General features: G+C 37.3%; 1 protein-coding gene across 1 annotated transcript; it reads right to left on the reverse strand.

Moving 5' to 3' along the window:
- On the reverse strand, nucleotides 1-26,170 carry BCHE (butyrylcholinesterase; the record flags this gene model as incomplete). The annotated part of the gene is made up of 3 exons (XM_080349763.1): nucleotides 1-128; nucleotides 6,159-6,325; nucleotides 24,654-26,170. The coding sequence occupies 3 exons, from the start codon at nucleotides 26,168-26,170 to the stop codon at nucleotides 1-3; spliced, it is 1,812 nt and encodes a 603-aa protein (XP_080205889.1).
- Between the last annotated feature and the right edge of the window lie 1,534 nt (nucleotides 26,171-27,704).

Below are 27,704 nucleotides of genomic sequence, written 5' to 3' on the forward strand. Positions count from 1 at the left end.
TTAATTAGTGCCTGCACATCTTTCCTTCTTGCTAGTGTAATCATTAAATTGATTTTTCCAGTCTGACATGTAATTGTTCCAGCGATGGAATCCTGCTTTCCACTCTTGTTCTGCCTCATCAATATTTCCTGTAAAACATGAAATGGGTTACATTTAATCTAAATTTGAATCTCTTTATATGTTAATTGAAAAATAATTTTGATTATCAACGTTACTTGCTCCAAATACACCATAGGCTGGTCTTCTGTATCTTTTCTTAAACCTTGAAAAAAATGAAAATTTAGTGTTTAACACTTTATCTTTACATTGGGAAGGAAAGACTGCAAAGTTATTGTCCTGGAACACTGCAGGATAATAAATATACTTATGTATGGGGTTGTTGCCTTTGGCTAATGCTTCTGTCGATCTAATTTGTCATTTTAAAGCCACTTTTTTCAATCCTCCAAATATTCCTTTGGTTCAGCACACTCCATAGTGAAACCCACACACCCTGCACACTATGATATGCAAACTGAGATAGTGGCTTGTGAAGATGCCATGTAATTGAAGCATTGTTCAGGACAACAATAGCCTTGCCCTTGGTTTCAATGGATTTCAGTGGATAGCCAGGATTTTGCCCTCCTATGGAATAAATCCACAAGTTTATTGCATAAGGGGCAGAAGTTTGGAGAAGGATATTGTAAAATGTGTGCTGTGTCAACAGGAAACCATCTTCTCTTTTCTTTCGAGTCTATAAAGCATTTGCCAGCTAATTCTGTGTCCCAAGGCAATATTTATTGTCAAATTTGTTATAGGCATCAGAGCAGAGGGTGAGGATGAGAAGAGTAATAAAAATAGATCATTTTACAAGGTTTCCAGAGTATTTTATAGACAGGGATCACTTCCTCCAGTCCCAAAAGGTAACTAATGCCAGGGAGAAATGCAGTGACCTTGCAGGAACAAGTCATACAACAACCAAAGGAAATATTACATATGTAGGCTTTATCACATGCTTGGCTTATTATTTTGGATCAGTTGTAGACTTTTTCTTAAAGTTTAGAAACCATTATATAACCTGTGAATGCCTTTATTCATTCTGGACTTAATTATCTTGGTGTCCCGTATTGACATATCTTGCTTCCAAAAAAAGATTGGTAAATGTGTTCATGAGAGAACAGTTCCATGGTTTCTTTATGCTCTTTTGACTTTATGTTCTGCTGCAGTGGAGCACAGACCTTTTCCCTCCATAAATACACCATTTCCTCCTTTTTCATGATCTGCCAGCACTGCAAGTTTAGCTGGTTATGTGAAAATGAAATACTTTTGTGTTTTACACATCAGTAGAGAAAATATTCTGGAAAGACAGTTAACAAAATCAGAGATTAAGTTTGGAGAAGCATCCAGTAATTTGGTTGCTTATCTGCAGTTTAGCTCAACGTTTCCAAACCGTTTTGGTCTAGAAATCCAGATGGCAGTTTAATGAGACTTTGAAATGAGAGTTACATTACTTCTTGGTTTCAGGCAGACAAGAAATAAAACTAAGATACTTTTTCATGGGGAGGTTCTATACTTCTGCTTGTAGTCAAGAGATAAATTGTGAAGAACAAATATGTTCAAAAAATTAGCTATGTTCCTCTTCCCCTAGTTCAAAGATGTTATCCTGGTTTTGTCTACGTCTCTTTTCCTTTCTCTTCCTTATCATTCTTCTGATTTAAAGAAGAGGGTGGAGGGAGGGTGAGGGGTAACAGAGAGCATCTGTCATGGTTTGTTGTCTTGCTTTAAGCCTTGACAGATATAAATAAACTTTGTTACATCATAGATCAAAGATAAATAGTAACATTTTTTTTGCAGGCCAAAATTGTCATTAACTCAAAGTAGATTGGTAATGCTGATAACAATAAAACCATGTTTTGATTCCTAAGCTATGCAGATGTGACTTGCAGAACTATGAGAAGACATGAACAACATTTTACTTTCCTGACTGTAAGAACTTGCCTTTGCATGTTTCTTAATTTAAAGATGTAGCTGAGGTCTTGGGTAAAGACCAAATTTTCCACATATTTCAAATGGATTGGTGTATGGAACAGTAATAGCATCATTTGGAGAAAAATGCCTCAACAGCATTTCTTGTCTTATTCTTGACTATGGGTATCAGTTTTATTAATCCAGACAAAGCCTCCACTTATGAATTAAAATACCTTGTTCCTTCTTTTTTACTCAGGTTTAGATGTGCTTGAAGTCAGACTGTAGACCAGAAACTGGAATACCTTTACACACACATGTTCCATTAAAAGCCACTGTTCTAGAGTATAGATTAATGAAACATTTCAGCACTACTTAAAGATCACGGCAAAGAAGTGAGTCAGCTAGAGAAAGATGAGAAATTCAGAGTAGCCACCATTATGAATCTAAAAGACAAAAGGGGGAAGGAAAACACTGAAATAAGAACCTGGATTCCCGTTTGTTTACTTTTTTTTTGCAGTGATAAGATCCAAATTGAAGTCACAAGTCAATGCATCCCATTATCACCAACATCATCAATCTCTTTGAAGCAACCACCCGTGACTTAGATGAGCTGACAGGAGAGAGAATTCTACTTGACCAATAGTTAGAGCTCAGAGCAGTGGATACTACAATGTGATACTGGGGAAGTCAGCTAACAACACAGGGAGCTTATTTTGCTGTATGCAGTCATTTAGGCAATCCCAAACCTTACAGTAATACTAATCAGCCTAATGCAGAGCCTAGGGAAGTTTATAGGGAGAAAAGGGGAGGTTTCAATAGGCAATGAATAGCACCTCAGTGCTCAGGTCCCAGTATAACAGGCAAAAAAAATGAAAGGTGTGGTGTGTGTTGGCTTATTTTTATGTTTTTTGGATATTCTCTGGCAGTGTCAGCACAGACAGCTGGCTTTTCTTTTCTTTCCACATAGGCATCCAGCCCTTTAATGGCGTTGTAGCGAAGTTAAATTTATGTCCACACCATCATTTGTTGAAGTGCTAGATGTGCCAATAAAGTGCTAATCTTAAATGTATTTTTGTGGTATTAACATTAAGATTGGGACAAAGGCCATATAGTTGTTACAATATAGTATAATTAATAAGGGATGACAAGCGGGAATGATTTTTTCTGTCCTCATAAATGTGGGTGCCTGCAAAGTTTTTGATTCATTAGTACGATAAATGCTACGAATTTAACTATGCTGTGGATTTTCATGGGGATAGTCTCTACATAAATGTTCAGAGAGGAAGAAACAAATAGTATCTATACTTCAGTATCTCTATTCAATGTTCTTAATCAAACACTCTAAATATCAGTGTGCTCTTAACCACAACAGTGTGTGTGTATATTATATATATACATATATATTTTTTTTTTTATTTTTATTTTTATTTTTTTTTTTTTTGGTATATGTATTTTTAAGGACTTCAAGATTGGTTTCTTTTTAACTTTTGGTTTTAATTTTCTTCTTCCAAAAGTCAATAGAGCTCTCTGGGAGATGAAATATTGTAAGGGCTTTTATATCTCTTGTGACCTGGGATGCAAGGTACTGGAGTCTGAAAGAAATCAGATTAAGGTACATATTTTATTCACCATAGGTGCACTGAGCACAGTCTGGTTTTATCAGTAGGTGCAGTAGTATTGGTGGGGTTATTTTTGACTAGTTCACTTTTCTGTGTGCATAATGAATACAGAATCTAACTCTATGGAAATTGAAAACTAATTCTGACGGTGAATTTTATAATTAGTCACATTTTTTTTTAATATTACTACCATGAGTATTTAGCTCCATGGAATCCAGATATTATTTGGAAGATCATACTAAATGCGATCATTTTGATTATTCACTGCTCAAGAGGTTCAACTTTTCTCTGTCTCCACATTGAAAATCTTTTTAGGGTTGTTTTAAAATATAATGTATTTACGTTACCTACTTTGATCTCTATAGGTGATGTATGATGCAGTAATATAAAATAATAAAATATGTATTAGGCACACAAAAATAGTCATGGAACACAAATGGAGAGCTCGGCTCCCTGCAGCTTTCTATAATCAAAAAGCAACAGGCATATATAAATAGTTAGGGCTCTAGATGCATTAATGATTGTGTTAAGGAAGTAAAACCTAACATAGATGCTTTTATAATTAACATATGATTGCTCTAAAAGCTACTTAAGAGTCACTTACTGTTAACTGTTCCCTCAGTGTGTTTCTTTTAGAAGCAAGTCATCAGAAAAAAGTTCTGCTTGTGTCTAGTTGGAACTGAGAGCCTATGTAAGGCACTTCTAGGTCCAGCTTATCTGGTTAATAATTATATTATAATTAAGCTAGATGCAAAACAACGAGCTTTGACTCATGTCTTCAATTATATTTTTATATTTTGAAATCGAAGAGAAAAACATTGAGAAATCTTCCAAAAATGTACAAAACACTTGTGATATATAGGCCAATATTTTGTATATGGCTGTTACTGTTATGTTAGCGTGTGAGGCTTATTTCTTTCTTATCAATTTTCTCAATCTGTAACCATGACAAATTTTTTTTGGAACGTATCAGATTTTGTTGCTTGAGGAAAATGGGAAATTTTGAACCGTAAACATGGCAGGGACCAAATATTTTCTTCTCTCATCCATTTAACTGCCTGAAGGAACCTGTCTTACCCAGCCTGTCGTGGGAACAGGGTTGCTCAGATGCTGAACACATTTGGAGTTGGCCATTATATGCTGAGAGGACCTCAGGAGGGATAACAAGTCTTGTGCCAGGAGTGGATCAGTAACTAAGCAAGTGGTTCATTACCGAACACATTCATGTCAAATTCTGACCTCTTGGCACAATGAGAAATCCCCAGGCAATTTCTGCAAAATAAGTCAGTTTGATTGTACTCTTAAAGTTCTACCTGATATAATTCCACTTTGTCTATCTGAACTATAACTTGCAATAATGATAACATAAAATTCCCTTCTTGTTCTCTGTTATCTTATATCGTAACCTATTAAAGCAACCTTCTTTTTCTAAGAATGTTTCAATGGAAGAAGTAATAGAAAAGATAGACACTCAGAAAATAAGAAAATACATGTATTTATGGCATGCACTGTCCTTTGGGCATAAAAGGAGATAGGAAATCCAAAATAATATTCCAGTGAAGAGAATTATTACAATATAGAGTATTAGATCATGTTTGTAAGCAGAATTTTAAGGTTTCTTTGTCAGAATTGTGTAAGATTGTATAGGGAACAAATGAAAAAACCAGTATTTCTGCTACAATATTTCAAGGACTGACAGCTGTAGACATGTGGCAAAGCATCACTTTTATAAATTATTCATTTTACCTACTGATTTTGTTTCTCTTGATTTAATTGAAAAATATCTATTGAGAGGGGATAAAAGTTGAGCCATAATACAGTTGTAGGAATAAATTATTTCCGAAAGAATCATCTGTGCACTGTGAAATTTTACATATTTTTAAGACTAACATTCAAATGGAATCTTACAGAAAGTATGTAAATTACTTATTAAGATTTAGAAATGGTATCTTATAAGACTTCCCTCTGCTGTGTCCCCTCAGTCAAACTGCAAAATGAAGCTTCAGAGCTGCGAAACCACTTCATAAAACCAATTCCTTTCAAAGTCCAGAAGCTTGGTCTGTTTGGGTTTTAGAAGGACATTGACATGGAGTTTCTAAAGGAAACCTGAGTCCTTTGTGTTCAACTGAGCTTAAAGATTCAAACTTCCTCTTCTATTTTTCTGGGTAGTGAAATGTCATGAACTCATTGTGTACACGGTCAGGTACAAATCAGTTCTATTTTGCATAGGCAAATCCTGAAGTCTCCTGGTTGTTATCAATGATTGACATTCTAGAAATAGAACACAATCTCTTATGAGATGTGGAACAGAATCCCCTTTTGGCAACAATGACGTGTTTAATATCCTCTGTGGATTAACTGTATAATAATATAATCCCATAAATAACAGATAATATTATCCAAATATAACATCCCATAAACATATCTTAAGCACATAATGTTAGATATATTACACCCTCACCACAACACGGACAGTTTTGTCGAACACCTGAGCATCTCCTGGAAATTCAGATTTAAACTGAAATATTGTGTTAATATCAAGCAAATAATCCTTGTACAAAAGTTATATAAAAGCATCTCCAAAAGCATATTTACCTGTCATTTCCAGAACTTTGGGGTAAAAAGTATTCCAGAATCGACACTGTTGGGCACGTAATTTTGTCAGTATCTCTGGAGTGTCAGTATTTAATGTCAAATATTTTTGTTCAGTGCTGGTGAAGACTGGCCATCTTGTTCCATTAACCAAGGTCCCATTTGGAGTTCTAAATGAGAAAAGAAACATTCCATTTGGAGTGAGAAATTACCTCAGCACAACAATAAAGCATTATTTGTTTTTTATTTAACAGTTATTTCAGCTTAGTTTGGAATTACTGAAGTAGACTTTTGTAAGCAACAGGGGAAAAAGGAAGGTACCTTTTATTTAACTTCATTTAGAAAAAAAGAAAATTATTTATATTCCCCTTTTGGAATGTTCTGAGTTGACCCGAGGGAGAAAAGTTAATAAAGAACTATATACAAACTATACTTGTTGAATTTGGAAGTTCTCATGGAAGCTGTAAATTATTGTGGATGACTCAAGAGCAAGCTAACCAACCAGTTTAGGAGGCTGAGTGGTTTATTGTTTTAGCTTGAAATAATAGATTGGACTTTAATAGCTCAGATGAAAAAGCACGTAAAGCTAAAAATAATGTCTAAACTTTGGATGACAGCTATATTGGGAGAGAAAACAATTGTTCTTTATTAGGAAGGAACAGTTCCTCCTTGAAGTATGCTGAGCCCCAGCAGTGGAGTGCCAAAGATGGGAAATCTCTAATCTTTTGAAAACTGGGAAGAGGTACAGAGTGCTCAGCCCTTTATAAAACAGGCTCTGCAAGTTAAAGGATCACAGCTGTCAGTATTAAAATTGTTGTGATAAATATTTATAATACAACAGAATTTGTAAGGTTCTAGGGACAGATGTCCAGTTTTTCCCCTCCAAAAAAGACAATATGCAGTATCTAATAGATAAAAAAATAATTGGTTCAAGCGTGTGGAGGAAGAACAAAACAAGGAGCATTGCATAGGGAACAAATGAAACTAAATATGACTTTCAGGAAAAGATGATTTGTGACTGTTTAAGGTATTAATTTATGTTAGCTCAGAAGAAGTTAAGACTATAAATTAAATATCTTATTGCAGTGCAAGCAGGAGGACTAATTTTATTTTCTAGAGGCTGATACCAAGGAATCTGGGGTTTAGGGCAGAACAACTGTATTGGTTGATTCTTGGTGGGATAAACGAAGGAGCACTATTAGCTAAGTCAATTTAGTGATCCCTGCTTCACTTTTCACCAGGACTCTTCCCAAAAGCAGAGGTCACGGTGGGGCCCACTTGAGTTCCGCTTCCCAAGAGTGGGAACAAGTTGTCAGGTGTAGGTGGAAGCAACCAGAACACAAGATTCAGCTGTTGAAATAATATCAATACCTCTTAGTTCCTTCACAATGAACCAAGTTTTCTGCCCGTGTTCTAGTATTCTGCTTTATTCTGGAGTCTTTAGCACCAGGTGTTGGCTGGTTACAGAAATCTGATGTTAGAGTAAGGGATTCAGCATGTCATTTCCTGAATTGCTCACTTCTTTACTAATTTTTCTTTACTAATTCAGCTCTGATTAACCTGTGGCACCCTTCTTAACTGCACATTTATTTGTGGCTCATGAGAATGGTGACTTAAGCAGAGCTGACTTGCACTTCAGTTCAAGATCAGAACGCTAATGGTGCTGTCAGTACTCATTTAACAGCTTTTATGCTATGAAATAAATCATGACATTCCACATTATAATTTACATGTGTGGGGGGGATTACACAATGGCTACAGATGTATTTTACTAAAAATGATTGAATGAACTGTCAGAAGAACACAGCATTTTGGAATTTGTAAACTTTCTGATTGTGACACTCTCCTTGCATTTCTAGGAATTTCCTTCTTAACACCATTATTGAAAATTTCCCAAGTTAAAAAGTACCTCCAAAATAGAGCAAAACAGATCACAGGGGTATAATTTTTAACTGGTAAGAACAAGGCATATTCATAACCTCACTGTTCTATCATAATCACTATTCATTCCTTCTTGCTAATAATTTCATTATGGGAATTGCAGTGCTCAGAACAAGCCGCAAAATTCACTGTTCTTTGCACCAAACTCAAAGTATGATAACATCCATATTGAAAATTGAAAGTATTGTGGGAACATCCTTCCTGAACAGAAAGGAATCCAACACACTGCACAACCTTTTCTTTGTCCGTCTGTGTTTGGATGGACAATCTTTGCTGACAGATTATAGAAACTCACTTCTACCGAAACAAAGCTCAAAATTTCAGTTGAAACCTCTATCTTATAGTCTTTTATCAATTCCTCAAACCTCTGTTCTTTCATCTGCTCTTATTACTCAGTCAACTCTTCTCCAGTACGTTCTAGTTTTGCCAACCTCAGTGTTGTCAATGGGGCCTGAACGTGTCCCAAAAGGGACGTGTGTCTTCAGGATGGATCTACCTTGTTAAACACTAATCACTTTTCTTTGACCTGTGTCCATATCTATATGCTCTAGCCAGGAAAGACTCTAATTTTGTTTAGGGAAAATGTGACCTGCTTCACTGAATAGAAAGAAACCAACTCTTTTTCTACATTGATTTTAATGTTTGTAGGAGCAAGTCTTATAGCAACTATGAAATACAATTATTTGAATTACTCATAGAGAAGAAATATAAGAGGGAAGGAAAAATCCCATACAAACAAAAAACCCACAAAAGCACCTGTGTTTAAACTTCAGTGTACACAAAATTTGTTTCATTATTTAAGCTACTTTTTTTCTTTGCATAAGCCCTGAAGTTATGCACTGGACTCTCTATACTCTCTGATAGTGGCACAGCAGCTCATTTATAGTTAATGAAATAATTCCTTAAGATATGTCTTTAAGGCAACCAAACTTATTTTCTCATTAACTTGAAAAACAAGGTATCTTTTTGAGCTCAGTTTCCAGTAAAGCTGCTCTCATGTTTTACCTTTATATGTATGGATGTTCTTGGTGAAGTTCATGAGCCTTTTTTAATCTTGTGTTCGGTGGAAGTTGCTTGGAATTACTTGCTGTTACTAAGGTCAGGTTCTTCCCATTTTGGGTATTATACATCCATAATTGTTAATAACATTTAATTCTCTTGACTCATTTTATCTTAAACATACTAGATTTGACATAGGAGTGAAGAAGGTTTTAGAGGAGCTTATTTATTGATAATTTCTGTATATTTAATGTTCATCTTCAATAACTTTAGAAAGTTAATTTGGTTGAGATGGAAAATGCAACAACCTGAATATAGTTCTTTTAGTCACAATAAATATACGTAGATTACTATTCTCTTTTATACAAGCAATATAGCTTGAAATGCAATATTAGCTCACTGCATGTTTGTTACATAGCATTCCTTTTACAGACAGTTTATCAAACACGTAAACACAACAATTTAATTCACCATCTAAGTCTTTTTCTTTTAGTAATCATTCATGATATAAAGTACCCATAAAATATTCACTTTATTTTTGTGAGTGAGCTCTGAATAGTTTTCACTTTGCTGTGGCATCACCATTTAACAGAGATTCTTTTGCAAAGTTATGTTTTAATATAGCTCAGAAAGAAAAATATTCTCTGATAAGTTGCTTGAAAACAGTTTTAGGCACCATTTACCTTCCTAATGAGTGTTGTCAATGCTAACCGTACCACATGCTAGCTTAGATTGTCCCAGGCTTTCACTGTATTCCTATTTAGCTGCTTTATTTGTAAATGGATCAGGTTAACATGTTGTGTGTTTCTCTAGAGGAAAAGAAAAACAAACCCCGCATCATTTTAGCCATCTAACACAGATGAATTACACCAAACCAAACTCATGAAGACATTCACAGGCTGAAACACAGTTTTACTTCTAGTCCCCAGTAGCCCCTTCCTCCAGACAAACAAATATTTGTTCTGCCTGGCTGAAGCTGTTCATAGAGATACTGCTCCCTGTGAGGATGCACACACTAATTTCACCTGAGCAGTGTGTTATTGCTCTTAATTGTCTCTTCTACTGCAGCTAGTTCCCTCCGACCTGCTCTGAGAAGAGCTTGTTTGCTTACAGCTCATTCCTCCGTGTTGTGTGGAGCAGCAGAACATGGCCTCTCCATGCACAACCTGCCTCCTTCCTGTTCTCAACAGGGCCGCACCAACCCCACCAAAGACACTAAGTTCACCGTAAAGCAATTTCTTCCTCTGTACCTTCTGCAGGTTATCACCAGCCTGGCATTCTGCTGGCATGTGTCTCGTTAGCTGAATCGGTTGCCCGCTGAGATTAATGAAAAGTTATGAGAATGCCGCTGCACCCTCTGCTTCCCCTATGCAGCATGAATTGAAATCAAATTAGAGACCTTTTCCTCCTCAGTGTGACTTTGACTTCACCCAGGTTGTAACTGCTGATGTTCATTTTCAATTTGCCCTCCTTTTTCTTTTAAACAGCTGGCTTAAAGGGAGGAGAGAGTAAATGTGAACCATTTTTTATCAGCTTTCATGCTTTCTGGTAGCTATCGGGCAGTACGAGCAATCAGCTGTTTTTCATGGGATAGAGTTTTACAGTGTGTTGCCATGGGCACAAGGTAACAGAGAGGGAGCATGGCCTTAGAGCAAATGCAACAGCAACAATAACCCTGTCTATCGCGCATTTTTCCACAGTTGCATTGCAAAGCCTTTAAGAATTATGGAAATAGTTGGCTCAGCATCAAATAAGAAGTGATACTGTAAGTCTTTCACCCCAGGGGTAGCTCTGGGGGTGAGGGATGGTTCTGCGTGTGCCTGTGCTGCAATCAGAAGGAGCTGCCAAAGCTCAGGCAGTTGTACCCGAGGTGGCTTCAGAGCAGACAGGTGAAGGCTGCCAGCAGCACAGTGTGGTTTCCACCCCTGCAAACAATTGAGCACCTCAGTAGAGGTATAAAACCTACTAGGAGTGAATGAAATTAATAATCCTTGTGCCTGTGGAATTACATAATGTTCTGCTTTTTCTATGGCATTGTAAATTTTCGATGTGTTGCCTCCTATATACATTCGTCTGCCAAGTGAAAGGGAGTAAGCACAAGGTAGAGAAATCCAAGGTTCAGAAAGAATGAACAAAAAGCAGAGAAGACATTAGCTGGGCTATAGTATCAACAGCTGCTTTCAGTGAGTAAGAGTTTGGAAGCAGAGTTGTGGTATACAACAAAGACACCAATCTAGCAACTCATACCACAAATTAAGCTGTCACTGCACCACAAGTAAACATACCTGCTCGCTTCAATGAAGCTACAGGTAGACTTAAAAAAATTATAGGATGGTAAGGGCTTCTTGAGAACATCATTATGTGACAAGACCCTATCAAAACTCTGGCCCCTAAATCTTGCTCCTCCAAGGGCCAGGCTATGCCAGACTTTTGTGCTCGTTTCTGCAGCATGGCCAAAGCCTGAGCCTCTGCTGTTGGTGCCTCGTTCAAGAAATAATCTTGTTGTCTTCAGAGAGTCAGGGATATCATACTCTTTGAGAAAAGGCCATGAGGCTTACATGCTAAAAATTTACCTCGGTTTTACAATTGCTTTATTAGTGGCTGTGTTGGGTAGAATGTCTCTGTTAAGCATACTGGCACTAAACAACATACCAAATCAAAATATGTTTTCTAATCCAAGTGAACAAAATATGGGGTTTTTGTCTTTTTGAAACATTTTGTTGTTTTCTCTCTCTTTCATTTGGACAGGAGGGCACTCCTAATTAGCAGGAGAGCTGACGAGGAGCACCAGGCACCGCTTGCTGCAGAGGGGCGGGAAGTGTTTGCGACATTAGTCAGGCAAACGCATCCAGATGTCTCGCATAATTTCTAAAGGCCACGATGCATGATATTTATACCTATGTTCATTTTCTCATTGCAACAACAACAACTGCCAGGTTAATATCAATTTTGGGCGGTGGCGTGATCCTCAGGGGGACAATGGTGTAGTGACAGTGTATGATTGTGTAAGGATGGTATCTTAACAGATACGTTCCAGCCCAGTCCTATTAAAAAGCAGAGCAGATTTTACTGTTAAGTACTGGTTGAATCTTCTCAAACCCTCAAACAATTTGGCTTAGTGCCGGTTTCTTCATACCAGGCTATTAGTTTCAGATGACTCACTGTTAAGTAGGCATCAGAGAGGGCCGTGAGGCTGGAGACTCAAAGTTCTTAACCTGAGGAGCAGTCCTGGTTATTGGAACAAAGGAAATGAACCTGTTCTGGAAACTTCCTTAGAAAGGTTGACAAGGGAAAGGATAAAGAAATATCTGTAACATCTGTAAAAAAACTTGTTAATTGTAAAAATATCTGCAGTAGCTCCAATTTTCTGTTCAGAGATTGAGGCCGGTATAAATCTGAAGGCCTCTCACTGCATGGCATACATCTGATGCCATATCCCCATCGACTGGGTCCACCTATATATGATTTAGTATAATGAGTTACTTTTAGATTTTTGAAATTTAGACAGTTACCCCCCAGAACATTTTCCCAAGTCAACTAATAGTCTATCACCTACTAAAATGGTTTGGAGGACTCCCTGGATGAAATCTTTACATTCAGTTGTATACTTCGAGGCTTTCAGAAACTGCAAAAGCAAAGACAAGCTGACGGGGGCACCTTTGTGTTCATTATTCAAAGTTTATTAATTGGCCCATTTAGAATAACAGGGCAAGGGGAAGTGGCACCCCTACATAAGAGAACTGGAAAGCTGACACACTATCATTTCACAAATACATGTATTACTTTTGATGTCATTACTGCTACCAGTTGGTGCTCTTTATACGTGATACTTCATAACAAGTTACCTTGCTAGTTTTCATTTGAGACAGCTCTTCGGAGTATTCCCTAATACCAGCTAATCACTAACCATCCTATTTATTGAACTGATGGACCCTCTGTACAAATATGCTGCCACACTTAATGTTTTATGTTAAAATATTCTCTTAAGGTCTTTATCCTTTTATACTAATGGGAAAGACAGCAGCTATCTAATCTATCAGTTGAAAAGGATGAGTGGTGCCATTTGTAATAAACAAGCCCTGAAAACTACCATACCAAAATGTGACAATTCAAACAGGGGTACTGTCAGCCTGTGCAATACTGGGTGATTGGAAAACATCCAGGATTATCTGTTTCAACCACTAAGCTTCCTTGCAGCCTCATGGCATGAGCATTTTCAGGGTATCAGGCCTGTGATGTTGTGACATTAAGAAGGGAAACTAAGAAAAAAGAATTGGTCATATTTTAAACCATTTTTTTATTTATTAAAATTTAATACTTGTGACAAGATAGTAAACAGATTCTGAAAATCTGTAGTAACTAAATCTTCCTCATTTACTTGTTCCTTAATATAATGCAAAATCATTGGTCTGATTCTGTGACATTTGAACCTTACTCAGATTCCCTCTGTAATGAATGAAAGTGCTCATAAGATTAAGTAGTACAAGTCTGAGAGAGGCTGCAGATTTAAATCCTCCAAATTAATTTTCTTAAGCAGCTGTTTATGGAAAGCTCATTATATTCTGTTGTGCTCGGTTCTCACAGATCACACACAAGTTAATAACCTAGTGACTATGAAGTGCCCCAGATTCACAGCAAAAGGAAACTGCTTTGCAAGTTTTCTCGTAGGTAAATGTTATTTCTTCTGCTGATCCTTGAAGAAACCTGTAGGATTCAGCTAGCATACTTTTTAACTGACAGAAACTGAAGAAGGACCTGTGCGTCTAGTCTTTCTTACACCTTCACAGGCTAAATAAAGCTCAGGATATTCCTTCCAGATTCCAGCTTGGTGACAGCACTTGTGTGTCTTAAACTATAAATTATTGTGGCATGCGCTATTACAACTGATATCAGTTTCAGGAAATGAAGCAATAAGCTACTGCTGCTTTTTTGGTCGTCTTGTGCTCTGCTCAAAACAACCTCATGAAGCATCCATCAGGTTGAAATGATTGTTGCATGTGCATGTCTTGTTACTTATTTGTGAATTCCTGCTGTATATAAGGGTTTGACAAGGTAGCTCTTAAGGTGTTGGCCATAAATAATATATACTATTTGAGAAATTTAAATCCAGGATGTTCTGCCTTAGCATTTTGGGCATGCTTGCAATGCATTTACGAGCTGAGTGCCTCGAATCCCTGGCTCCTGTATTGGCGTCTGCTCTGGTATGAGGAGTAACAGTGAGCTGGGTCAGTCGAGCCAGAGCTAATGAGCCCTTCAGACCCTGGCTGTGTAATTTCAACCTCCTGGGCCCACGCTGGCACTTCTGCACATAGGTGTCCTCCACCGTGAAAATGTTTCAGTAAAGAAAGCTTGGTGCTATTTCGGGAACCACTGCCCCAAACTCCACTATCTTTATAGCATACGATGAGATGTCATTATCACACAAAGTCTGGAACAGCAGTCCCACTGCTCTGAGAAACTTGAAAATAAGTTAAAATGTCCTCTCCTGAGCAACAGATAAAGTTAAACATGGCCAGACCTTTCTCTAAATTTAGCTCTAATTAATAATGAAGACCATGTCCTCTCAGCAAGTCCATACTATGGTCATAAAATGACATTCGGAGATCCCGCAATATCTCAGATGGTACATCTCAAAAAACAAAAAACAACAACAAAAGACAAAAACCAAGAACAGCAACAAAAAACCCCAAACCACTCAATAATCTTCAGCCTAATGGTATGACTTAGAAAGATTTGAAATTAAATTCAGTTCAGGGAAATACGTGAAATTTTGACATTAGTATGGAGACAATTTTAAATCACCAAAAATATGTTTTATTATGTCTTGTTTTAAGAAATACCTATCACTCAGTGTGATGCTCAGTCTCCCTAAGCTGAATGTGACAGGTGTCTAATATAACGTATGTATTATAGAACACATAGTTGCAGTCATTTACACGTTTAAATTATGTATCCTGATAAGCAGTAAAGAATTTTCAAAGTTATTTTATTCTTTCTGCTTAACATGTCTTGTGTCTGATGTGTTATTTTGCATGATGTTTGAAGATCAGTCCAGCACTTTTTGAGGTGAATCAGCTTACTAGTTAGGGGCTGATCCAAATCCAAACAAATGGAACAGATTGATTGATGTCAAAAGCTTTGGATCAGGTCTCAGCTGGAGAAACACCTGTAGCTGTTTACAGAAGAAGTTTCTTTCCTCCTGGACAGAATTCACAACGATGATTTCACACCTTCTCCAGGACTTGAGGTTCTGGTGTGAATATTCACAGTTCATATTATATCATTGAATAGACATGAGAAAGGTTTAGTCCTTTATTCTAAAGAAAGTATTTTGTAAGATGCTTATGCTCTTTTGTATGGTGTCAGTTTTAGTTTTCAAGGCCCACTTTTCAAACTTTTATATATAAAAATATTTTTTTTTAAATCTGGGCTGCAACATTATATCAGATTAAACTATATTTTTTAATATTTCTTGTAGAAGTTGAAGAGAGCTATTTGGATATGGAAGAAGGTGCTGAACCCTATTTAGACCTTGAAGGAGGAAGTAACTTCCACAGAAAGTAAGGAAAAGAATAAGCAGATAGGAAAGGTACATGATACTTGCCCTTTTACTCATCCTCTGATACTGGCTTATCTCCTCTACAACCTCACTTCTTCTCATGACCTGGAAAAACATTAACTTACATAGTATCTTAACCACAATTGCTCCCTGGGACAAACCTAAAGTGACTCTGTAAAGGAAGAGAAAAATGTTTTTATTGCCGTGGAGCTCTTAATACTGTGTTTTAAATTCCCAGTGGCTTTGGTAAAATTCGTCAGCCCAGCTGGTTGTGAGAAAGAGTAAATACTATACTCACATGAATATGATTGCTGTTTCCATCTCTTACTTTCTCTCCCATTAATCGAGTTCTTCCCAGACTCTCAGAAATAGTTAGATAAATGGATTCAATGCTTTCCTTATCTCCAAAGACAACATTTTCAATACAGACTGTGTAGTAGATACTATACTACAATATAATGTTTAAGATTTGCGCTCAATTGTAATTGTCCTAATCATGATTTCTTTTCAAGACAGATGTTCCACATAGCCCTGCACCAAATAAAACAATCTAGATTCATTGTGTCTCAACGGACTTCATCATAGTAGCATTTCTGTGGTATTTTCCAGTACTGCCACTGTTTTATTATAGAATGGTTTAGGTTGGAAAGGACCTTAAAGATCTCCTAGATACAACCCCTGGCCATGGGCAGGGACACGTCCCACTACAGCAAGTTGCTCAATGACTCATCCAACCTGGCCTTGAACGCTTCCAGGGATGGGACATCCACAACTTCTTTGAGCAGCCTGTTCCAGGTTCTCACCAACCTCACAGTGAATAATTTCTTCCTTATATCTAATCTAAATCTACCCTTCTTCATTTTAAAGCCATTATCACTTGTCCTATCACACCACGCCCTTGTAAATGGTAGGAAGAGCATGAGTCATAAACCCCAACTACCATGTGATCTAGGCCAAATTGTGCAGTCCCATAAACAAAACCATTAGTCAGCTTTCACTAGCATGAATATGTTATTGCTTTCTCTGGAACAAGAAGTTATAGGGTTCATAAACCCCCAAATAAAATGGTTATAAATAAAAAAATATGATTAAGTCATTTTCTTATCTCTATTATAAAGCCATTATAGGTTTAACATTTACAAGTGGAGATCATGTAACTTTCTTTGATAAACACATTCAGATTATGTGCCAGCTTTATAACAACCTCTGGATCTGATTTGAACTACACCAAGAGGCAAATCTCCAAATACAAACATTGGACTGACAGTCATGAAAGATGTGCTCTCAAGAAAAATATGTAAACAGGGGAGCATATCTAAGTCTATTCAAAGTCCTTCTCTTTCAAAATTGAGGAGGCTTTTTTGGAAGTTGGAGTATGCAAACTACTTCATAGCTAGGAAAAAACAACTGTTTAAACCTCTAAGCATTTTCAGTTATATAGAAAATTCACCTGGAGGCTCTTACTTGGGAACATCATGGTGAATAACATTCAAGAGGCAGATATTTAAAACTTCATTAGTTAAAATAAAAATCACAGTATTTGAACAGCAGCTCTAGTAGAAAAAGGGTCTCTCTGGTGTAAATTTGAGGCAACGCTTTAGAATTTGTATTATATGAAATCAGGAAGTTGTCTTATGTTCCCTCAAGGAATGGTAGAGAACACAGATGGCAGCCAGAGATGTCTGGGAAAGCAGACGATGGCAGCTTTAATTTTACATCTCTGTTAGCATATAATTGTGTAACATCCCTAAGTATAAGTATGAAATGCCTGATTTCTGCTTGTGCAGCTTCTAGATTTGTGGGGACAGAGTGTCACAAATCCTATGACTAAATTGCTAACTACATTTACCCACAACTGCCTTCTCTTGCAGCTGATGGAAAAAAACCTAAAGACCGTATTGAGCTACCTTCAAAAATATGGTGTTAGGTAACCTCTGCTGCTCCTCATTTCCTCTTTACTCCCCTTTGCCACCTCCCTGAAACAAGCCAATCTCCTGCATTGGGGAACAAATTAAAACGTGTGCCAAAAGGTTTCCATTCTTCATGGGAAATTTCTCAGTAGAACTTCAGATTAGTGTACCAGAACCACCTGGAAAAATGGGGTTTGTGGACCTTTTAAACTTCGATTTCTGTCTTTTGATGATGAGACAAGGACTAAGTTGTAGAAAAGCAGCACAGAAGAAGAGTGCCCCTAAAAAGAGGATTAACTGCACATGAGCACTAATTAGAATTTCACAGTGGCTTTTGCAATCACATGTTCACATGTCTGCAAAAGTTATGATATAGGGAAAGCAGCCCCTAATCCTAACTTATCTCTGAATGTATCACTCTTATAAGTGAATGTGTCCTACATGTGACTCCTAATACGTTTGTGCATTCATTTCCTTCATTTCACTGTTAGCAAGTCTCAGACATTTTCTTCTTCCCCTCTCTTTTTGTTCTTTCTCCCTTTGTGCCTTTATTCATTCACTTAGCCTCTTGCATCAGTTAACACTTCCCTCTCGTCCCATCTTCTTTACTCATGTACTTTCCATCAAACACTAAATTATTTCCATCCAGGCTTCTTATTCCCACTCCCAAATTTGAGGTAGCAATCATCCTATGATTTTATTTCAACACTTGGAACCATTGTATCTCTGCATTCCTCTGCTTTCCCCAAAACATATCCCTGTAGGCTCTGTGCCAGGTCCTGGGCACAGCAGGGAACCACATCCAGGACATTTCCCTCTCTTCTTGTAAAGACTCAGTCAAAGGCAGCATAATGGTACAAAAATTCACTTTGTAATTTATTTTCTTGAGGTCGTGTGTGTATGTTTGTGCGTCTCTGACTGCAGACACAGGGAATTCACCTTGCCCAGTCCCAGGACTGTGAATTATTGCTGGTATTTTTGATTCCACAGCCTTTGACAATTACATTAGAGCTTACCCCTCTCTATAAAGCTTTGCCAGTGTTACATTTAAGGCAAACCTTTGCATGATGGTTTCAGGCTTTAGTTTTATGTCTCATTCAATTACTCCTACAATATTTGGATATTTCCTTAATAGATGTTCTCATGTCATGTTTGAAAATTGTCGTATGACTCGTCTGTTGTAGAGAACAAAATCTATATGGACAGAATCACATTTGCTGCACATATGGAAACTAAGACAACATCCTCTTGTAATTTTGCAATATTTGTGGTAATATTAAGCCAATCTAAACAATGTGTATCCCAGACCTATTTTCAAAAGATGACTGAATCAAATACTCCTGTTTTCAGTTTTGAAATTCCATGACAGCTTGTCAGTCTGCAAGCCAGGGAGAGAGAGATGGCTGCCAAATGCAAGTCTCTAGTTACTGACTTTTTCCATGATGCTCTATTTCCAAATAGATTGCTGAAAAGGTGTTTCCATTACCGATTCTGAATATAACAACATATATTGTTGCTGGAAAGAAGATGAGTCACTCTTAAGAACCTAAAAACCAAAAGGGAAGGAGAAATAGTTTCCTAAAATTTGACTTTTTTGTTGTTCATGATTATGATTTCCCCAATATTTTTCATGGCTCAGAAATTATTCCTGTGAAAGAGAACAAGTGTGAGAATACCTGTACTCTTTGGGGTCAAAATTAAAGCTTTGCTTTTCCCTAACATGGGAAGGGAAGACTTTCTGTATATCTTTTTGTATTCTTAGAACTGCTTCCCATGCTGCATTTATACTCCTTCAGGTTTTACCTGATGCACAGAAATCTGTTCTGGATTCTTGACCTGATATGGTCAAATCACTAGTTACGATGATAGAAGATTTATTCAAGATAAATGTGAGATGCCAGAAGCAGCAGCCTCAGGGAAATCCTCCTTCTGGTCCCACTGAGCTACAGCTCTAGGCTGTTTTGAAGACCCTGGGAGGACCAGCACCAGGTCTTGTCTGAGTCCATCAAACCTGAGCAGCTGCATCTCTCCCTGTCAAAGGGCCAATTTCAGGAAGAAATATTAATACAACCCACAGTAAATCTCTTACCATTAAATGGTTGAGTGGTACATAGAACTTCCTAGTTTCTGAAGTATTAGAAAATCAAAAGTGGTCAGAGTTTGGTTTTTCTCCAGTATATTAATTTCCTTCCATACACAGAGTGTATAGGTCCCAAGTTCAATCTGCTGTGTGGACTCTATATGAGGCTGTTGTTTTTCTTACCACTGCTCTGAAACTACTCTCTATAAACATGTGATAAGTCGGTAATAAAAGCACTGGAATTTATTATATGTCTACCAGAGGAACATCAGGGAAAGGCAATAATAACCAAGCAAAGTGCTTCAGAGCTTTAGTGGGACAATCAAAGCCTCACAAATTCCCCTAAAACATAGGGGGAAATATTTCAGAGGCTTCACTTTATAGAAAAAGCTGCAAAGATTTGTTTCAGCAGTTGTAAAACTGGCAGTGAGACAAGTTTTGCCAGTTTCCTTTTATCTGAAACATTTTTCACAAAGCCTTAAAAATATTATCTTTGTGTGTACCACTACATTCTTATTTGAGTTTTCATCTCATCTGATTTGTCTGTCTCTTTGTCACTTTATGTCACTCGCGTCTGAAGAATACAGTTACCAAATCTAATGAATAAAGTAATGCAAAAGGCATAACCTAGCAACCACTGATCTGGGATGCCATATATTTTTCCAGGATAAATAAAACTTTCTCTTACTAGAGTTAGCAGAGCATTCTGCTGCTTATGATTGATAGTACCTGTTAGTGTCTTGCTTACTTTCAAAAGCTTTCTGAAGAATAGCGGAAGTGCAGCAGAGAAATTAATTTTAAAAGTGTTTAGAAAGAGAAATTTGAATTCTTTCAGCATGGCCATAACTTTAAGTGTGCCAGAAAGCATTCAGGAGAAGGCCACTGAAAACTAACTTAATATTGTTAAAATGAACTTTACCTATACAAGAACGTAATCACCCTGAGACTGATCCAGCCCCTTCCATATGATATCACACTGTGGTTTTCTGCTGAATTTAATTTGGTCACATCTATTTGCCCGTCTAATTTTGTTGATGTCTGGCATTTTATCAGATGATTTTAAGGCTACTAATTGATATTCAACTTGTTATATTCTTAAATACAAGAATTAGCTGAAGATACACTAGGTCAGTGCAATTGGAAGAATTTTAAATCAAAATGGAAATCAAGGAGATTGGTTTTGGAATCTATTCTTTCCTATAACCCAAATAGTTTATTATTCTTGATTTATTCAGACAGCACCAGTAATAAGTTTTTTTTCTTCCCTTGCTGGTAGAACAGGGACTTTTGAGGATGGGATGACAATGTTGTTCTTCCTATTGGTGTATAAAGCCAGCATCTAACTTCAAGCCTCATAGATGAAATGTCTGTTCCTGGCTCCTACTGAAAAAATTCCATTACCCATTCCCCTTTCATATTCTGAAACTGAAAATCTTTATCCCTGTTAATTTTCCAGCAAAAATGGTCAGTTATCACTATTATTTATTTTTAACAAGGGTGTGAAATAAGAAATGACCTGAGGCTTAGAAAATTGCATCAGCTATTGATGGCAGTGATGGTTGAGTAGGAAACCCTTGAGCTGGCTGACAATTTCCTTTTGTTTACTGAGAAATGTAGAAGTTAAGAATTCCAAGTACACTCTTAGCATTCTTTGAAGGAATCCCTTCTCTTTTTCTCCCTAACATATTTTCTTTTGTTCTACATGACATTTAGTTATTTCTAAGAAACAGAAAATGCTCCTACAGGCCATACCTTTGACTTTCCATGTCATCATTTTTATTCTTAGTGCCCATGTGAGAATGAAAAACAGAGATCAGTAGGATCAAAGTATGGGCATGAAAACCCCTTATGAGAAATAGCTGCTGTGTGAGCTGAGTCACCTCTTGGTCCCTCTCAATGAGAAAGTACCAGGAGAAAACCAATTTCTTTCAGCTTTTGTTGACTCTACCTTATCACCTTTCAGGCTGCTCTTCCTTCCCTTGTGCTTTTGTACTTCTGCGCATTAGAATATTGGGTCAAACGCCCTCACTAAAAATGGTGCTGTACAATATTTCTGATTTTCATCTTTAGGCTGATTTTCTCTTCATCTACTGGAGATATCATGGTAATTTTCCCCTCAGATGTTTGCACTTTGATCATGTCAGATTTTACTAAAAACTTTATGTTAAATGGGTCTTCCTCAGTTCTTTATAAATGCTGCTTCTGTGCTTGAAAGTGTCAGGAAAATAAGTATCAGCTATTACCTTTGGATTTGCTAACAATTTTTGTTATTTTCCCACTAATCATACACTATGAATAATGTGTTACAGAGCCTAAGGCATGTGTTCTGGATGATCAGAAAAATGTCATATAATGGGTTAATACTGATCTGATCTTTAACTGGTGCATAAATTACATTATTGTATTGTCTACCATAATAGTGACGTTTTTGATACTTGTGTTGGAAAGCATAGGGAGGGATTATTTGCTGTTTGCTGTGGAAACCATTTGAAATTCAATCCTTAGGCTAATCTAATTATAGTGCGAATGATAATCAGACTAGATGATGGGACTGTCTTCTTTAAACTTAAATGTGAATGTACATTATGTTGTCTAATTTTAGCTAGCTACAGTGACAAGGACAATGTACTCTATCTTGCACAGCAGGTTATTGAAATGTTATATATACAAAATATGTGTGTGTAATCCAGCAGAAATCACAAAAATGTAAATATTGTGGTGCAAAATCTAATATAGCCCTGATTTTCTCTTTTCCTACTAAGAAATAGTTCTGTTTAATGGAAAGATCTGCTATCTCAGGTATAAGATCCTGATTGCAAACTCCTGTAGGGCAGACTTTAAAGCTGCTGCATGTAATAAGAAGCCTTCACACTCAGTCTGCTCTCTGCTAAGGGCCTGATGACACCAGCTTCAAAACGATGTTGTCACAGCACATCTTCATGATGTGAGGAATTGTGACCAAGTTTTACCCCACATCATTGTGCGGACTTCATCTTGGCAATCTATCAGATGCATTTTTGGCACTGATAAATCAACCACACAGCTCAATTCCAGAACATACAGCCCTGCTCAGTGCTTTTCTCTGTGCTTTGGTATTTCACACCAAATTCATATGAAGTGGTGTCATCAGGCACCAAGTAAAGAGGGAAGCAGGAAGAACTCATAGACAAAACTTTAAATTTAATTTCACAACAATAAAACCTGTACAAAGACATTATGCAGTGATGAGTATAGCTGTCTGTACAGTAATTTTATGAGTTTTAATATGCTCTTCACTTATGGGAAAAAAATTACAGGCTTCAACATATAAAGGGAACAACAGCATCAGAATAGATCACTGAGTCACAGAGCAGCTCCTGATACACCACCAGGGTCAAGGCAAATAATATTTGCTCAGATTAATAATCAGGGGAATATTAGGTTGAAAAAGAAGAGATGGATGACATCTCTAATTAGGACTCTTTGGGGAGGACAGTTATTAATTCCAACAAGGAAAGTACCAACAAGGAGCTGATGAGTCACGGTTTTAGAGAAGATGAATAGTTATTATTTAAGGACTTGAAAAAACGCATTATAGTGAAAGACTCGAGAGTACAACCTGTTTTATTTAATAAAAAAAATTTTAAAGATTAAGGGTTATTTGAATAGACCCTAGAATTATCTCTATATGGAACACAAATCATAATATAAAGCTTAGAAATTGTCAAAGAAAACACACAACGTGGAAAACAGAGAAGCAGATTAGTCAAATGCAGACCAGACACAAAACTTCCTTTTATAATTGTAACAGTTTTAAATGTAATTAAGCTTTAAAACAATGTACTGACATTTGTTCTGGATTTTCCATCATTGGAAATGTTTAAGTCCCACCTGTGTATTGTATTAGGTACAAGGTTATACAGACTAAATGACCACAGTAGTCTCCTCTGATTTCTAATCTATTAAGAAAAACAGATCCTGTTCCAAACTTGATTTCAGCCTTTACAAATCCACATATCCTCCACAAATCAAAGGCAAAATCTACCACAGAAGAAAAAAATTATGCAGGATTTTAAAATTTAAGTTAATTAAACATTTTAAAAACATTAATTAAGTGTTTGATAGCATGTTTTCACAGGTACAAATATTTATGTAGGTACTTTTTTCAGGAGGAAGCATAAACTGAGCTTCTGAGAAGACAAGATACCTCCCCATCACATCAGGCTTGTAGCCTTGAAACTAATCGTACGTGACTGTAGTAGCGGCTGTTTTTCTTACCACACTGAAATGTTTTCATTTCAAACTGAATATTGCATTGAGAGCCCCACAACCCAGCCAAGCAGAGCAGGGGCTGTCTCACTTCTCTTGGACTCCAGCTAAATAGACTGAACGAGGAGTTGCATTTAATCCCTTTCAAACATTCAAATGAAAAATGCTTATTTGCTTCTTATACAGTTTAGGACATATTTCCCTTAAAGATGAGTCTAATGGAAATAGCGAGAGATTTTTCATCAGCTTCAGTGAAACCCAGGATTATACACAGTACACAGGGGAAGATTTGCTTTCTGAAAAGAACATCCTGCAATTCCAATCACTTTATCATGTGAACATAACATACCTTCTTATTATCCACCTGCATGTTCTGAGCAAATTACTTCTTACAGCAAATTGAGCTTTTTTATTTGTCCCTACTACTACTGTTGGAATTCTTTCCCAGACTTTGAAATATTTGGTTTCTAAAACCTGAAACCATTATCATTCTTTGTAACAACTGCTGCCATGGAAAAAAAATGTTTGGGATTTGCTTTGATAGGTGGATACAGATTGTTTTCTTAAGCTTGTCCAATACCATGAGCCACACATCAAGAGTTTATTTTACTAAGGTAGTGTTTTTATCAGACCTAAACCAGGAGTTCTGGATAGCTGAACAATTAATCCTCTCTCAACATTTTTGTCAGGCTTCAAATCACCACCAAAATGGTTAAACTTTTCCCCCTGACCAATCAAATAAAGTGCCACAGTGAACTCACCCAGTTTTCGCAAAAGTTGCCCAGTATCTCAGCATGGACCGGCTTAGGATTTCTTCAGCTTTGGTGTAGTTCACTCTTCTTTCTAGGGGCAATCCGAACACAAACTCAATCTCATAACCATGCATCACTCCCATCCACTCTGGCCAAGGGAGCTTTGAGGATCGATGTTCAAAGAAGTAAAAAAATGCCTTGTGTCCCAGTTGTGCAAATTTTTTGGTGAATTCTATAGCAGGACATATTATGTTGTAGTCACCAACGATATCATCCATGGCATCACGGTAATGTTCTGGCTTCTGCTCATTTTCCCAATCTGTGTACTGAAAAATGATTGATTCTATTGCAAGCTGGCTTGCTTCTGGGAAGGACAGAGTTAAAGTTGCTTCAAATTCTGTTTTATTGATCAAGCCATCGCCATCCTTGCTGAAGCTTGGGACTCTATATACTAGAAATTCTGACCCTTCATCTTTATTAACTCCAACTAAGATCTGTGTTTGTTTGAAAAGGCCATTCTCAATCAACGTTTCTGGCATGTCTGTGAGAAAATCACCATCCACAGTTGGACAAAAATATATTTGTAAAAGAGGGTCATACGTTAAAACTGAAATTTCATTGTCCAGTATATCCTTTGGGTCCTTGTCTTGGAGGCAGAGAATTAGTCCTGTCTCATTGCTGGTGGGACACTGGAGTTGTTTAGCTAAAGCCACTGTTCTGTTTCTGGCTTCAGCTGCTGTTATTGCAGCCCAAGGGGCATTTGCGGATCCACTTTGCATGATGGCTCTTGTGAATAAAGCATGGCTTTTCGGAGAAAGGATATGGTAGCTGACAGAAGCCGAACCAGCACTCTCTCCAAATATAGTCACGCTCTTTGGATTGCCTCCAAACGCTGCTATGTTCTCCTGGACCCACTGAAGTGCCAATCTCTGATCAAATAAACCTGCATTTCCAGGAGCTGCTGGATTTCCTGGCAAAGCCAAAAATCCTAATGCACCAGTCCTGTAGTTCATGGAAACTACAATGACTCTTTCTACCCTGGCCAGAAACTTGCCATCATAGACCGGTAAGGAAGTTGACCCAGTCTCAAAGCCACCGCCATATATCCACACCATGACAGTTGCATTCTTAGGTTTGGGAGAAGGAATCCATACATTAAGATACAAGCAGTCTTCACTTAGGTTAGTTTTTGGATTCCACATCTCTGTTCCAGGAAATCCTGGATAAGTTGTATCTATAAGCTGGTAACAAGAGTTCGCATGTTTTGTGGCATCCCAAACGTCTGACCACTTCTTATGAGGTTCTGGTTTTTGAAATCTCAGTCTGCCAGTGGGTGGCTGTCCATAAGGTATTCCAAGGAAGGCTGTTACAGTTCCCCCCAGTACCTGCAGGTTTGTCCCCCTAACTCTGCCATTCCTGGTTGTAATGATGTTCTCTTCAGGCATTACCTTCCTGATGAACATATACAGGAGAAGCAGCCACATAAGAAATTTGGTATAGAGACCTGTACCATTTGTCCAAATCATGATGCCTGAAGCACAGGAAAAAAAGAAATTCAGAATTAGTATTGCAACATATTAGTACCAGAGCCAAAACTATTTATTCAAAAAGGGTGTAGGTCATCCCAAAGGCATTGAAATTAATATGGTGCTGCTGTGCAAAGCTCAGCAGTGTTGAACAATAAGTTCTTCTTAGTTAATTGTGTTGCAAAGTCTGTATTTAGTATTTAGCATTTGGTACAGTGTTTCAGAAAAATTCTGTCCTTGAATAAAACATAGAACTGAAGATTCCAGACCAGAGAAGGTGAAGTCGTATAAGCAAACTCTGACTACTTCAGTTAGCTTAACCACTTGCATTTCCACTGGCACTATGAGCAGGACACTTTATGATCTGTGATGGAAAATGCCATGCCCGACTAGACATTACTTCGTTAGACGTTCCTTTGGCAATTTGTATTCTCAAATCAATAAAGAGCAATAACAAAGATCACCAGACACATTTTTCCACACATAAACTTGCATCCCTTAAACAATGAAAACAGGCTTGAAGTCAAGTTTTAATCCAAGGATTTCCAGGTCCACAGAAGTTTTGAACTCTATGCTTGGGTCACAGAGTCACAGAATGTCAGGGATTGGAAGGGACCTCAAAAGCTCATCCAGTCCAGTCCTCCTGCCAGAGCAGGAACACCTAGATGAAGTTACAGAGGAAGGCCACCACAGATGCCTTGGCTGAAGCAAACCATTGAGATGGCATTGCTATAAGCCTAAAGCCCTGGGTGATTTCATTGTCCCACTCATATATCTCAAGATCAGAATATGTTTTCACAAGTACATGAAGTACCTCTGAACTTGCTGTCAGTCTGTCAGCTCCTGTGGGTAACTGCACAGTCAATAGGTACAGCAAGAGCTAAATGAAATATTTCTTACAAGGTCTTTTTTCTCTAATGCAACTTAACCAAGTTTACAACCACCACAGTAATGACAAGTAGTCCTACTTCTGCTACTTAGAATGTTCTAAAATTCTAAAAAACAAAGGAGTGTTAATACATGTAGGTGGTACATAATTTAAGTACAGCCTGGTCTTCCTGAGAACTTTTAAAAGTGATTATTAATATTAAAGGTAACAGTGTAGATGCTGATTATGTACCACACTTAAGCATACTAGTAATAGTAGTCTTATTTACCCCAGACATTTCAAATATCATAAAAAAACCCATATCTTCCCCTTCAAAGTGAAAAGTCAAAGACTATTTGCATAAACCCATTTCTATGGTTTACATATTTGAAAATGCTTAACAAAGCTTCCTTCTATTTTTTGCTTGTTGCCCTGTTGTACAGAGTGTACTCTGTCCTACCACTTTAAACAGGCCATTCTTTGTTAATGAGGAGCAATTGTGTCCTTAAAAGGAATGAGGCTAATTGCTGAGGAAAGTACAGCTGTGGCCTAATCTGAGCTCCTCCTGCTTGTTTGCGTATTCTTGAAAATCAACTAAAAAAAAATGCAAGAGGGGGAAAGGATGATTTCAGGCAAAGAGATTCCTAACTTTGAGATAGCATCAAA

The sequence above is a fragment of the Nesoenas mayeri genome (assembly GCF_963082525.1).
Source record: "Nesoenas mayeri genome assembly, chromosome: 9".
Classification (NCBI taxonomy): domain Eukaryota; kingdom Metazoa; phylum Chordata; class Aves; order Columbiformes; family Columbidae; genus Nesoenas; species Nesoenas mayeri.